This window comes from Aureococcus anophagefferens (assembly GCF_000186865.1).
Source record: "Aureococcus anophagefferens unplaced genomic scaffold AURANscaffold_38, whole genome shotgun sequence".
NCBI lineage: Eukaryota > Pelagophyceae > Pelagomonadales > Pelagomonadaceae > Aureococcus > Aureococcus anophagefferens.
The window spans coordinates 324,906-339,284 of NW_008705595.1; the positions used below are offsets into that span (position 1 = coordinate 324,906).

General features: G+C 53.3%; 2 protein-coding genes across 2 annotated transcripts; both read left to right on the forward strand.

Moving 5' to 3' along the window:
- Positions 1-561: 561 nt before the first annotated feature.
- AURANDRAFT_72578 (hypothetical protein) lies at positions 562-9,002 on the forward strand (the record flags this gene model as incomplete). The annotated part of the gene is made up of 14 exons (XM_009042822.1): positions 562-3,014; positions 3,320-3,466; positions 3,500-3,898; positions 4,117-4,324; positions 4,421-4,605; positions 4,657-5,182; positions 5,536-5,601; positions 5,917-6,122; positions 6,232-6,294; positions 6,432-6,602; positions 6,906-7,400; positions 7,701-8,301; positions 8,351-8,460; positions 8,512-9,002. The coding sequence occupies 14 exons, from the start codon at positions 687-689 to the stop codon at positions 8,626-8,628; spliced, it is 5,622 nt and encodes a 1,873-aa protein (XP_009041070.1).
- Positions 9,003-9,846: 844 nt separating this feature from the next.
- On the forward strand, positions 9,847-11,251 carry AURANDRAFT_72579 (expressed protein; the record flags this gene model as incomplete). The annotated part of the gene is made up of 3 exons (XM_009042823.1): positions 9,847-10,478; positions 10,530-10,690; positions 10,748-11,251. The coding sequence occupies 3 exons, from the start codon at positions 9,932-9,934 to the stop codon at positions 10,796-10,798; spliced, it is 759 nt and encodes a 252-aa protein (XP_009041071.1).
- Between the last annotated feature and the right edge of the window lie 3,128 nt (positions 11,252-14,379).

Genomic DNA, 14,379 nt, shown 5'->3' on the forward strand with positions numbered 1-14,379 from the left:
CATGCGCGCGAGAGAGCATGCGTCGCGCGTCGGACGCTGCGACGTTCTTGAAACTGACCCTGGAGTCGAGCTCCTGCGCCGCGTCGTCTCGACGGTGGCCGTGGGGCGTGTGACGCTGCCCCTACCCCAAGGGATGGTCTCGATCCATTCCATACCACCATTGCGTCGGGTCCATCGCAATTTAGTGCGCCCAATCGTCTCCCATCGTTGCCTTTCCAGCCCCAGGGCCTCTGCGCCCGCGGCCGTTAAGGTTTCGCCGCTCGGGGGTGGTTCTGGCGAATTAAACTGGTACCATCGGATGCGGCGGGCGACGGAGGTCACGCTCGTCAAGGTTTAGTTCGCCAGAACGACGCTCAGGACCCGCCCCGGGAGCCGCTGCCCCGCGACGACGTCCAGACCGTGAGACACGCTTACTTTTTTCACTCGGCAACGCCGCGGCATGCGTTTTAGGTGAATAAATCCGGTCATTGAACGTGTCAGTGGTTCCGACGAGCACGAAATGCTAGGTTACTCCAGTACGAAGGTATAAACCCAGCAGCTACTCCTCAACTGTGACTGTTGGTTCCCCAAGTGTCCACCAAATTTAAAGGATTAGCTATAGTTTGCCCAAGCACGTACTTAAGCTTGCCTCTGATGCTCTAGATTAGGCCTTTGGGAAACTACGAACTAAGTGGACGAAATTAATTATGCTTGATGCGTTACAAATTAAGTATGCTTCTAAAATCGAAACTCGACGTGGCGAGCGTCAAAATTACGCGCGGCAGACACGTCTGTGGTTTCGAGAGTTGGATGAGATCCGGCAGGAAGCTGCTTGTGCACGGAGTCGACCAGTGAGTGCAAATAAAGCCTCGCGCAAGGACCACGCAATACTCGTGGGGCGCTATCGTCAGGCTCGTGGCGAACAAATCAAATGGCAGGACATTGCAGATAAGACCATCGAAGAGAATAGGCTACTACGAGGAGAAGTCTGCGCATTGAGGAAACGGTTTTGCGACGCCCAGATATCGGCTGCCTACACTGGCAAGAGACATTTGGACGCGGAGGTCTCACTCAGTGCGCTCAAGTATGCTGCGATGGAGACTGAGAGGGCGGTAGTTCTAGGATACTTGAGCAAATGTGGAGCTTTGCTTGAAGAGCTTGAAGCTCAAAAGCTGCAGACTGCAGTAATTAGGCGACAAGTTGTCGATCTACGACAGGAGTTGTCTGGCGTGCGCCGGCAGCTAGCTTTGCATGCTACAGAGCGTGGCGAAGTAGTACAGCAAGCTCTTTTCTCCAGCCGAGGGGGATACTCTACCAAGCAAGGCATGCCATGCACTTTTGGTATGTTGTCCCTCCAGCAGAGGGTGTGTTGGGCTGGGTTGGGCGCGGTTTCTCCATTTCAAATGCGACGAGGTGCTTCTCCGAACGCTAGGGCCGATTCAAACCTCAGGCCTAAGATTGAAAACGGCAGAGAAAAAGTGCGTTCTGCCGCATTACCAAAAGAGTCGAATTTCAAGGCCTCTGAAGTAGCAAAGCAACAGACAAAGAGCGACAGCATGAGGATCGTGCAATTTGCGCAAAATGTTGTGAGTGGCCAGATTCCCCGCGCGCTATCTTTTAAAAAACTGAGAATCACACGCAAAGCTGGCGCTACTCGCAAGGCTCATCAGCAATTGGCCAATGATGCCAGATCTCTAACCGATCGTTGCGTCTATCTCCAGCACCAAATATGCGCTGCCTTGAGCGCAGAGTGCCGTTGGCGTGAGGAGCGCATACTACTGCTATCATCAGCACGAATGTTTGACCTTGCAATCAAAGAACTCTATGCTAATTCCGCAAAGAAAGACGCAACAAAAGGAATGTTTGATATGAAGCGTGTTTCTGCGTTCGATGTCCATGCCGAGCATGCTGCATCAAAATGGCCAATGGCCTCAGACGCACATCGATTTGCGAGCCGTGGCTGTATTAGTGCAATTTCAGATGCTAACAAAGCATGCCAATTCGTAGAAACCAATACGCGCCATGATAGCTTATCAGAGAAGAGGGTGGAGGTGTTGGGTGATTGCACTGACCTTGATCCTCTAGATTCTATGGGCTTGCAGGGATTCATTCTGCATATTAAGGACATCATGGCTAACGAGGTTACAGGCATTACAGATCCAGGTATGAAAGGGGGTAAACTCTTGATTTCACAGGAGCTCATAGCGACAAAGCTCAACAAAGTATTCGCTTACATGAGAAATTTTGGAACGGTGGCGGCACGTGAGTGCACTGAGCTTCGCGCGTTGCTCGCAGTCAACGAAGCACAAACATCACAAGAGGGAGCTATGCTTAAGCGGGATGCGGCGGCAGATATTCATCAAAATCAGGCGGTATTACAGTACATCTATGCCACTTGTCTGCACTGTGCTCAAGCTTGTGGTACTCATCTACTGCGGCTTGAACTCCCCTGCATGAGATTATCTGATGATGCAGCTCTTCTAATTGTGCGATTACTAGCAGGTATGCCTCGAATCAAATGTAGTTTATCTGCTTATCCGGTGGCGGATCATATCATGCAAGGTCAAAAGCCAAGTCTGCATGCTCCCCATAACTTTCGACCACATAATTGGTTGTCGCACCTCATCCTTCGTGACAATGCACTTGGCGATGTTGCTGCGGCAGCGCTTGCTATCAACATAGTTTCCATTGCGCCGATTCTGGCCTATGTGGACTTGAAGAACAATCAGATCTCCTCCAGTGGCAGACAAACTCTCAAAATTGGGACCGAAGCAAACAAATCTGTGCTTGAAACATCCTCGTTCAGCCATGATGACTGTAACATGCGGCTAAGGGAGGAAGCCCTCGGTCCAATTATATGTGGCTGGCGTGAGCACGAAAACTGGACCATCGAGCGGGTGGGAGCCGAAATTGCCCGACTTGAGCAACCAGGCAGTCACTATCTTGGCATTTTGAGCGGCATGCTTGTGGATCCGCATGTGCACGCCCCCCCGCCCCTCTTGGTCGACCTTCGTGGCAACACGCCCATTGTCACCGTTTTTAAAAAAAAACGGTGACATCTAAGCCAACCTTGAACTTGAACTTCAGCACTCTAGGGTGAAGTTCAACTTCAGCATTCAAAGTTGAAATTCAACTCATGCACTCAGCCTTGAAGTTAAGCTTAAAAGCGAGCCGCAAAATCGTAAAGGATATTTTTCATTATTGTTTACCGCCAATATAGCCACATTTCAAATTTGCAGGCGACATGGCTGAGATAGAGGGTGCTTGCGAAACAGAACCGCTGAAGCAGCTAGAGATCGAATGCTCCAAACTTTATAACCTAGTGTCAATGCACTTTTAGCCTCCTGTTCCGGTGCTCCGAAATCCTGAGCGGCAGCTGGATCATAACCTGCGTCTAACATTCCCGACGATAACGACCTCGTCTGAAAATATCCTGGGTGGGGTGGTGGTGCATGCTGTGGTTGGGTGGTTCACCGCCGTGCTCCTGGTACCTGTTACAATGTCATATTCCATATCTTAGCAGAGACTCGTCATGGACGGGTTGCAATTCAGGAAACCCGCCGTCCCGACCTCTCGCTTTCGCGGCGTATATGCCTTCCGATCACCGCTCCGTCTCCGATACAAATGGCAATGCTTCATGGCCATCGATGAAACCCGAAGGGAGCATCTGGGAACATTTGAAACAGAAATACTCGCTGCTCAAGCATTCGATACACGTGCAAGGACACTCGGTCGCTCCTCGGAATGCAATTTCGATGAAGAGACTCAACCACGCATTCCCAACGAGGACTTGAGCTACGACAAAACACAAGGTCAGCCTGCCGATAAGTCAATACCCCCCCCCGCCTGGTTTACTACGTCCAGCGTCTGCCGCGGCGGTTACTGGTCGTCAGCGCAAATCAAGGATGGGCGCTCGCAGGTCTGTGTCTGATTCCACGAAACGTGGCCTGGTGACAGGTGGAGGCCACAACTCGGAGCAAGCCGCAAATTCTCTCATTCTCGCCGAGTGAGTTCCAAGACGAAACCAAAATCCATCGTCGTTACACGGCGCTTTAGGTCTACGGTGACTCACCGGGCCTGGCCTGTCGATTGCAGTGCATTTTAAGCTGACATTCCTATCGCAAGCACATGAAATAGGCAGGGGCTCCGGCACGCGGCGATGGACAACCACACCGCGTGGGCAACTACAGTAGTGGAGCACGTGCAGAGGTTCCACAGTCGCGCTTTAAGGGAGTCTACTTTGTCCTGGGGGGTCGCTGGGAAGCTAAGATAACGTATCGTTCAAAATCAAAGCACATTGGGACTTTTGACTCCGAAGAGGAAGCAGCGCGTGCATTTGATGCTCGTGCGCGCTATCTTGGAGTCCCTGAACGTTGCAACTACGACGATCGCGGTATGATTATGTAACTATACGCTGCTTCTTCAGATTTCAATCTTGCAGGCAACGAGGTCATGGAGCAAGCTTCTGAACCTTTCCGTGGCGTTCGAAGGTCACGGAACAAGTGGCGCGCAGTCATCTCGGTGGACGGGCAATCTGTTAATCTTGGCATTTTTGACACCAAAGAACAAGCGGCGGAGGTCTGCCGTGCTGCTGAGTCGCAGAATGCAGAACGCAAGCGAAATGTGGTCCTTGCGTCCAAATAAGGTTGTAATCTCAATGAACGATCTTGCTCTCAGGCTCTCTCCGGTGCGAAGCTTGCTATAGACGCCACAGCTGATGGCGCTGGGTTGCGTTCAAGTTGTATTCCCGAAGCTGTCGCACATTCACGCAAGCGACCGCGAAGATACCAGGGTATACCGCTGCTTGAGTCGGCTTGTCATGCGCAAAATTTAGCCGACGGCCCTCAAGGCACGGAAAAATCGGAACTAGTCCCTGCTCTTCAACTTTCGCCAGTACAGACCCAGTCTGGGGCAATGACTCCCGCATACTACTTTGGCTTCCAGATGCAACCGACCCAACCACTAGAGACCGCACAAAATTTGCATTGTATAGACACTGGTTTCTGGCAACCATCACTTGGTCGAAGCATGCCGCATAGTGCGCCGATACCACCTACACAACGTCCAGAAAGTGCCAACAACGTCATCAACAGAAATCTGGAGGTGCGCCATGGCCAGTGGTTTTCCCGGCTCAACACACTTGGGGAACCCGAATTTCTATTTGCACAAGTACCACCCGCTGCGACAGACGTCACTTCAGCCAGTAACTCATGATAATTCGTGACAATTCTCAGAACCAGACCGTACCACAATCGCCCAATGCAGATTCTACACACTGGGATATGGCTGGTTGTAAACAGCCAAATCCCCAAACCGAGGCTGCTATCGGCCTAACAGGCACGTAGAGCCAGCAAGTCGGGACTCTTGCCACTGGCCAGCGACCTGCAAAGACTCTCGTCAACCTGGCGAATAGCACAGGGGGAGTGCGGCCGTGTAGCGGCAGTACCACGTACGTCGGTGAAGGGTCTGTTTTCGGAGTCCCCAACAGGACGACGCCTCCTGCGGGCGTAGAGAGTTTTGCTGGATGATGGTGATTATGGCTAGTACCCTATTCAGATAGATCCCTTTTTCACGTTCACTATACTGACAACGAGGAATCCTCTTTTTACGTGCAGCCCCGCAGTTCCCCTTAGCACAAACTGCGGGGAAAATAGAGAGAAATACCCCAAACTAGGGTAATAAGGAACGTTAATGTCAACGTTACGGGGGAGTGCAGTGTCATCTCCATAGTGTGACGTCGCGATAGTGAGGGAGCAGGGTAATGTAAATTATGGGGATGATGGTGGATCAAGCTAGTACTCTATTCAGATAGACCCCTTTTCAAGTTCACCGTGGAGAAGTAAAGTACGAGGGGGGGAAGGAGGAGCCTAACTAGAGATACTCTCATATTCCCGGACCTCTAACTAGAGGAGCGGAATGTACTAGTAGGCTCCCTAGGTAGCTGGCTTATCGCCAAGCGCACTTTGATTGTGCTTAATCACACTCGCGTTCTAAGGGCGATATTCGCCGCTTTATCATCATACTGGCCTATGCTGGCTATGCTAAGTCTGCCTTATACTGGCTATGCTCATGCTATACTATGCTGGTGCTGCATACTAGCATACTCGGATTCTAACAATGATGGCGCTTCGGCACTACTCTCAGTGAGTTCGAGGGACGTAGCAAGGTCCCCAGCTTCTTTCTTTTGCGCCTCCGGCGCCTTCGGCGCCAGATTTGTTCTTTGTCCCCCCCCCCCCCTATTTTTTTTCTCAGGCTGTTTTTTTCGGTGAACCGGCGCGGAGCGAGCCGCCCCATGAGGTCCACGGCGTGGAGAGCGTCTCTTTCGGGCAGCAGTGCGCGGCGCGACTGCGTGCACTAAACTCACGGGTTGGTGCGCCCGAAAGCTGACACTCGCGCGCTCACGGGCCTGTGCGCCGTGAGTTTAGTGCACGCGATCTGCCTCGTCACGGCAGCTACGAAGGCGGCGCATTTTGCTGGTTTCGGTGGCCGTGGCACGAGGAGATCCGGGCACGGGGCAGCGTGCTGGCTGGCGCGGAGCCTCGGGGTACATGTATGGTGCCCTCGGGCTGCTCAGTCACTGGTTTGACCCGGGCGACGTGCGATGCGCGCGCGCGGCCGCGCGGGTGCGCGCGACGCGGTTTCAGCCCGAACGTGTCGGACCGATTCCTCGGCTCCTCTGGGCCAGCCCTTGTGGCAGGGCGCTCGCGGGTCGATGGCGGACGATCCCTGCTGCTGCGCGGGGCTGCCCGGGCCGCTCATGGGCCGGGGGAGGGGCGTCGCGTCGGTCAAATCGGTCGCCCGAACCACTCTCGTTCGCAGCGAGTCGCAATCCAAATGATGCCGCTCCTTCGCCGATGGCAGCCCCCATGTGCGTGCTACGCGCTGTCCCAGGGATCTTGCACGCGGGGGCGCGCGCGAGGTGGTAGGCGCGCTCGACTAAATTTAATGCCTCCATGCCGTCTCGGCCCGAAATCAGCGGAACCAAATACATACAGCGAGCCGCCTATATGCTCAATAAACCAAAGTTTTCTAGTTGTTGCCCAATCGCAACGTACCTTCAAACTCAGCGGCGCCGTGGACCTCCTAGCCGCCCCACGTTTTTAGGACGTGAGATGGGGAAGCGTCGGGATAGTGAGGATTTCGCAGGATTTGACCCGCAAGCTTCACCACGTGAGAATGAGGGCGTGCGAGAGGGAGACGTTGGTCTGATTACAACGCGCTGGGGGTTGGTCGTCTCGCCTGAGCAATACGACGAAGTAAGCAACTCGAGGAGTGACTCGCGCAATACGCTCGGGGCCGTGCGAAAACGCATGTGCAGCCATGAGGGTGTGTTGGAACTTTCGGTGTTCTTTGGCTGGCTACTAGTCATCACGGCGCACGTCGCTCAGATTTGGGCTCTTTGGTGGTTTTTCTGGCAGCATGTTGTTGGTGATGCGCATCAGCGGTGGAGACGTAACGAGCCGATAGTTCGACTTGGGCTCAACTCAGATCCGGCGGCCACTCGTGCAGCCATGAAGCGCAGTCCATCACTAACGGCATCTCTTACTTGGCATGCAGCACAGCGTTCTGTCACCGCCAACTGCGCAAAGACCATGGCTTGCTTTGCCGCGTGGACAATATGGCTCAGTGTCGCCACCGCTGCACGGCGTATTTTCAAGCGGCTAATGCCTGCGATGGTGCGCAACTTATCTTTCAACAATTTGAGCGGATATCAATATTAGGTCTTCGCAGTATGTTTCCATGCAGAGCTTTTTGGCATAACTGGCCTTGTCATGACTTTATGCACCAACTTTGCATCATACCTGCATCAACCGGGGAAACGGCTCTTTGATGTTGGCTTCGTGATCGTGCCTGAACTTGGTCGTGCAAGTCGTCTCGAGCCTGTTTCAGATGTGTTGACTGGAGCTATGCCCGTGGTTGCGTTTGTATACATAATGTTTTTTCTGGACCGTCGCCGTCGTTGTCGCTGTCTGACGGATTGGTTCCGCATGATGACTGTGGTTTATGCATTTCGTTGCATAACTTCTACAATGACGTCCCTGCCTGGTCCAGCACCGCATTGTCAGTCCAAAGCCCAGGAAAATGATGTTTATCTCCCCCCCGATACTTGGCACGATATCGCCACGTCCCTCACAACAGCCATTTCAGGCGGTTCTTGCGGTGATCTGCTATTCTCCGGTCATGCAGCGATGACAACGATTACTACACTTCTCCTTGTGAGACAACAGCGACGTCACGGCCAAAAGACAGAGCGCATCGCGAAAGTTCTCGGCTGCACATATATCTTCCTAATGTGTCTGTTTGCTGTTGCTAGCCGTCATAGTCAGTGTCGCCATAACGTTCTATCAACTTACATGTGTTCACATTTCAGGGAAACATTACACTGTTGACCTTGCGCTTGGCACCCTCATTGGTTCCCTAACTTACTTTCGTTTTCGTGACTCATGGTCCAGAGACCCCGTAACTCTAGACCGCATGGATGTAAGTCCCTGACTTCTTACTTATTTGCTTCGACCCCTTGCTGTTTCTCAGGCAGTTGTACGCTACTATTCTCCTGGGGCGGATCCCTACGCGACAGAGATCTATCCCAACGAGCAATCAGTACAAACGCCCTTATTAGAAGTGAAGGCGATGTCTCATATTGTCTGATGGGCCAGTGGGACCGGCGTACTTGGGTAATGAAATGAACCTCGTTGTGGTTTTTTTGTTCGTCGTCCCGCCGCGGGTGTTCGGGGCAGGCTTTGATGTTCGTTCGTCTGTAATCTGGGTATGATTTTGGTTTTGCTATGCGTCTGCTACCACGCTAAAGCGGTTGATATCATCCTCTGAATGCGAGCCTGATTATCGGAGCCCGCGGCCCGCCCCGCTGGCCCGCCCGCGCGCGAACTGGAGCTCCGTCATTCACGCGGCATGAGAAACCCAACGGGGCCTAGTTCGCGACTTGGCGCCCCCCCCCTAGCCGCTGCAGGGTGGGGACCGAGCGAGAAGTAGCTGGCTAGTGGCCGGTAACTTTTCTTGGTTGTTTTGGGTTTGATTCTGGCATCTCGCCCCGCCGGGGTATTTGCTCTGAGTTCAACGTTGTCCCAGTTTGTCCCCTGTTGCCAGTGAAACGGCACAGTGCAGCAAAAGCCGTCGTTGCATGGGCTTTTCTTCGCAGCGCTCGCGATGGCGTTTGAGCTTATGCGCCGGGATCGGCACTGGGGAAGGTGTCTCGCTACCTCCGGAAACACTTTCGTTCGCGCGTCGACAGTGAAGTGATCAAAACTCGGATTCTGATAGCCTGGATTTAAAAGTCAACATTTTTGTTGAACTTCAGCACTTTTGTTGAAGTTAAATCTTGCGATTTCTTGACCCGAACCAGCGACCGCGCGCAAAAAGTCTTCGCAAACGTGCAATCAACGCGTGAGTATCATCAAGCTTGCTTTGATACGACCATTTAACCAATTTTGGCCGTGATTTCAGCCCGCGGACCTCCGCGACACCGCGCCCGCGCGCGCGGTCGACGCACAGCCTCTATGGAGGACTAATGACTCTGGCTCCGCCGGCCGGAATTCGATGATTGATCTTTATTAATTAATTTCCTATGGGCGTGTCTAGATGTACGTTGATCACTTCACTGCGCGTCGACCCACCATGACGCGGATCCAGCCAATGCCCGGAGGCAGCGACCGTCCGGAAGCCGTCGAACCCGACGTCGGTCGGTTCGAGGTCCCGAGGGGCAGCCCGGGGCGCCTGGGGTGGGGCCTCACCTCAGGACATGGTCTACGGCTTTAAAGCGGCCAAATCGGTGCGGAAGTCGTTGAGTCCTGGTGCCCCGGGCGGTCATCGGCCCTGGTCAGATTTGGCTACTACACCAAGTGCGGCTACATAATATTGCGTTCGGCTGCGTGGGCGCCGGTGGCCGCCACCAAGAACCGGACGTGGTCTTTGGTTTTTGGGGGCCCTGTCGGTAATGAAAGCTGCGCGTACGAATGGAAAAAAGAAGGGCTCGTCCAGTGGTCCACAGTGCGTGCGACTATCTGCGGTGGCTTTAGTCTTGTCCTGGGCGGGGTTGTTGTTTTATGTACTGCGGCCGGCATCATCCGATGGGCCTTCGGGCCATAGTTTGATGTCAAGCGCCAAGATGGATCAGCTTGGACTCAGCAATGGTAAAGAGATCACGACTTTCGTCGGGCAGTTCGATTCAGCTGCAGAGTATACTTTTTCAAAGCCTCTTGGAGCATTCGACCAAGGAGAAAGAGGCTTGCCCCAGCCCAAAGACGACCCGGAAGAGAACTTGGATGTTCAGATGCAGCATACTGTTCTCATGGAGCGGGATGGATTCGCCATGGAGTTAGATGAGCAAACGAACCTACAGGTACCCATGTTTTGGGAACCCCCCGCGGGTTCGGAGCAGTTGGACCACGTGGACATGATTGACGGGCAGCCAACTATCTTCCTCATGATCGCGAGTTATAGGGACTGGCAGTGTCGGGATACGGCTACATCCGCGCTCGAGCGCACGATTCCAGAGTGAAAGAAATCTGCTTAAGTGCACCGTCTCCCTGTAGGAGCGACATTTCCTGGGCGTGTTGTTGTGGCCGCAGTACAGCAAAATCGACCGGGTGATGTTGGGTGCGGAGAGCCACCAAAGCCGTGCAGCGAGGAGCCATCGCAGCCACTTTGTGCTCGGGCCAAACAGGTCAAAGTGTATGCTATGGATGCCAATGAGGTGACTGGCAATGTCTTGATCTCTCTTTTACTTCGAAGTGAGTCTTGTTGTGCTCAGTCCTGGATACATGCAAAACCAAACACCAGTGCTGATATTCTCATCAACTAATTCCCTGGAAGAATGGACCTCGTTCCTGTTTGTATGCTAGAGCTGTGTGATATGACTTGTAACTTAGGCAACGGGACCTGTGTATGCGCGGCATGTGGGTTATCGCATGTACCGAGGTGAGGCGTTCGCTCTGCAGGTGGATGCGCATTGCGTATTCGTAAACGGCTGGGACGAGAGTATCATCGAACAATGGCGCCTGACACGAAATGAAATGGCAGTCCTTTCTACATACTTAACTGACCTGAAGGGCTCCGTATCCACGGAGGGTGACTCTCTGCGAAAAACTCGACCAATCATGTGCAACTCAGACTTTGAGGGTCAGCCCGGATATCTTCGCCATGGGTCACAGCCTGAATCGGTGCCCTCGATCAAGACCGAGCCGATGCTGCAACCATATTGGGCGGCAGGCTTCAGCTTTGCTCGTGGACACTTCCTCAATCAGGTGAGATACGATTGTTGCCTTCCTATGGTGTTTATGGGTGAAGAGATTTCAATCGGAATCAGGGGCTGGACTCACGGATACGACATGTACGCGCCCCAGGCAAGTGTTCTGTTTCACGAGTATGCGCAGATGTCAAGCCGCCGGAGAAACGTGCCCAAATTTTGGGAGAGTGGCAGTGCTAGACGTGGTGACGGTCAGCGCAGTCTGAAAAGACTCACATCTCTGATCCATATGAACCCACCGGGAATGGACAATGACTGGGATCGCACAAAAATGGGGCTCTACGGTCTCGGGACCGAGCGACCTGTTGAGCTTTTTTACAAGCTGACGCTTGTTGATGTCTCGAAGCGCTCTGCTGTCCCCATCTGTCGCTTCGTCGACACAGGTGAGATGCACAAAAAGATTCATAACGTGTATCTTCGGCCAAATGGACGCGGTATTGACTATTCTGGTGCCGTCCGCGATCTGGATGTGATGCAGATAGTTGACGAGCGTCTCTTCAACCCTGCTATCAATCAACTGAAGCGTGGGCTTGAGAAACATGACCATAATATAATGAAAAATGCCGTTGCGGAAGCCCAGCGTTGTAAACTCGAAAAACACCATCCACAGTATAAGGAACTCATTGCTCGAGTACGAAGTGAGCTCGCAACAAAACAAGGGGCCTAGCCCGAAACTTAGTGTCCCCTCATCCATTAGTGTGAAACGAGAGGAGCCGGCGCGCTGCGCGCGCGGACAGATAAACAAAACTCGTAACCTCAAGGATCGTTCTCCGGGCGCGGGCGGCCACTATGATGCACGGCGCCCGTTTCGGGTTCTTAGGGCGAGCTAGGTGGTGCCCGGGCGCTGTGCCCGGGGGGCTCGACGCATCCCGCGGGAAACTCGACGCATTCTAGTTTGGACCCCGCCCGCCCCCCCCGCTCCGCCCCCGGGCGCCTGAGTAAAGCCCCCAGCCGCCGACCAAAAAGTGTCGGGGTCGTTCCGGGTTCCTTGGGGTCCCGTCCGACGCATGGGGGGGTTTCTGGGCGGGGTTCTGCTGCCGGCGGCGGCCGCGGAGCCGCGGGGCCTATAGAGAGAAATACCCCAAAGGGTACTAAGGAACGTTGATATCAACGTTACGGGGAAGTGCAGTGTCATCTCCATAGTGTGACGTCGCGATAGTGAGGGGACAGGATAATGTAAATTACAGGGATGATGGGGAATTGCGAAGCTACTCAATTCAGATAGATCCCTTTTTCAAGTTCACTATACTGACTACGAGGAATTCCCTTTTCAGGTTCAGCCCCGCAACTCTCCTTACGCATAAACCGTGGAGAATTAAAGTACAAGGGAGGAGAGGAGGAGCCTAACTAGGGGTACTCTCAGGATCGGGAATAATTTTGTTCGCACATAGGGCGCGTCAGAGACTCGCGCCCATACGCTGCTGCCCGATTTAATACTGTTGAGCTCTAGTTAGTGTTGGACCTATATATTTCTTGTTGCCCATCAACGCGACGAAGCGAAGTATTAAGGAAGGGAAAGGATACTGGGTGGCTCTGTACCAGCGAGCCACTAGGGAGATACAAAACTCTCTGTCTCTCTAGTTTACTCAGGCGCCGGAGGGGCCAAAACTGGAGCACGTCGAATCCCCCGCATTCGCCATGGCACCTGGGTGCCCGCGCCCACCTTCCGAGTGGCCGAGTGAAGTAACAGCGAGGTGACAGCACATGCTCTCAGCGTAGGTCCTTCGAGATAGGAGTTCACTCAAGTCAATCTCCAACTAAGATAAAGCGGAGTAGCCAGTCATACATGACGAAAACACAACCGACCTTCTCAAAGTCAGATAAAATCGTGAAAGGCTGCACGAGATTGAAAGAGCTCCCCAACATTCCACGAGTCAACAAACTCTTCGCCAAGAGTATTCACTAGAGCGGCGTAGCCATGGCTAGGATACTGCGACGCATGCTATTTGGGTCTGATGTGCAGCAAAGCACCGCGCAGACACCGTTTTGCAGTGCTATGCGGACATTTTCAGGATCATCGTCAATCAGGAGGGTGCTCTTTCTACAGATGTGTGCTGCATAGCAGTGTGATAGCTCTTCAACCGCCGATGACATGTGTGGCTATAGAGAATGCATTGAGGTAATTGCATCAAGTTAGGCACCTACTTGCTTGCCACTTCGAGCTCCATCACCGGAATACTTCCAGTTGCCATCACCACCTCGAATAACGATCTGACACATGCAATGTTGAATAAATATATGATGCAGATGAGTAACCTTATGAGCATCATCAGGAAATAGTAAGACCAAAACCTTTGAAATTAAAGTGACCTGCTCGTGCTCAGAATTAATGTGGAAAAATCTCATTTTCAACCAACCTGGGAGGAAAAGGTTACCACTGCGACATGAATTCCAGAACCAAGTGCCTCGTCGACAACTTCTTTGATGCAAGGCCGGACTCTTGACGCCAGCGCTGCTGCTGAGCCGGTCCAACAGCCCTCAGTGTGCACATCAATCAATGTGAGATCGAAATCGATTGCTAACAACTTAATACCTGCTCTCCGGAAGGTGCTCATTGAGCCGGACCGCATCCTCGGCGCTCGCAGAGCACCTGCAACCTTGCAGCGCTGCGCGCAACGTAGCCTTGAACCTTAGGAAGTGTGAGAGGAGATCGACCAACGAACCAAAGAAAGCGCGCCAAAATTTTAATGCCCCAAGCAAAGCCGGCCAGACAAGAGCATAAGGAGCGATCGACAGGGCTGCAAGAATAAATAGCAGCTCTAGCTCTCTCTCTCTCTCTCTCTCTCTCTCTCTCTCTCTCTCTCTCTCTCTCTCTCTCTCTCTCTCTCTCTCTCTCTCTCTCTCTCTCTCTCTCTTGTGGGCGCTACTTTCCTGGCTAATCGAAGGTTGCCTGTACAAAGTAGCTTTCTAGTCAAGCATCCTCTGGGCGCTACTTTCCTGGCTACCGAAGATTACCTGCGCATGCTTCACAGGTCTAAAGTTCCCCAGGGGCTCCAGTGCACTGGGAAGCCGATCCGATGGGCAGCGCCCGACTTTGGCAGCCGCGTTCGGCGTTTCGGTCCGCCGGGCGCCCCGGCGGCCTTCGAGCTCGCGCCGCGCCGGCGGGCGATCTTCGACGCGCCGCTCTCGATCTCGAG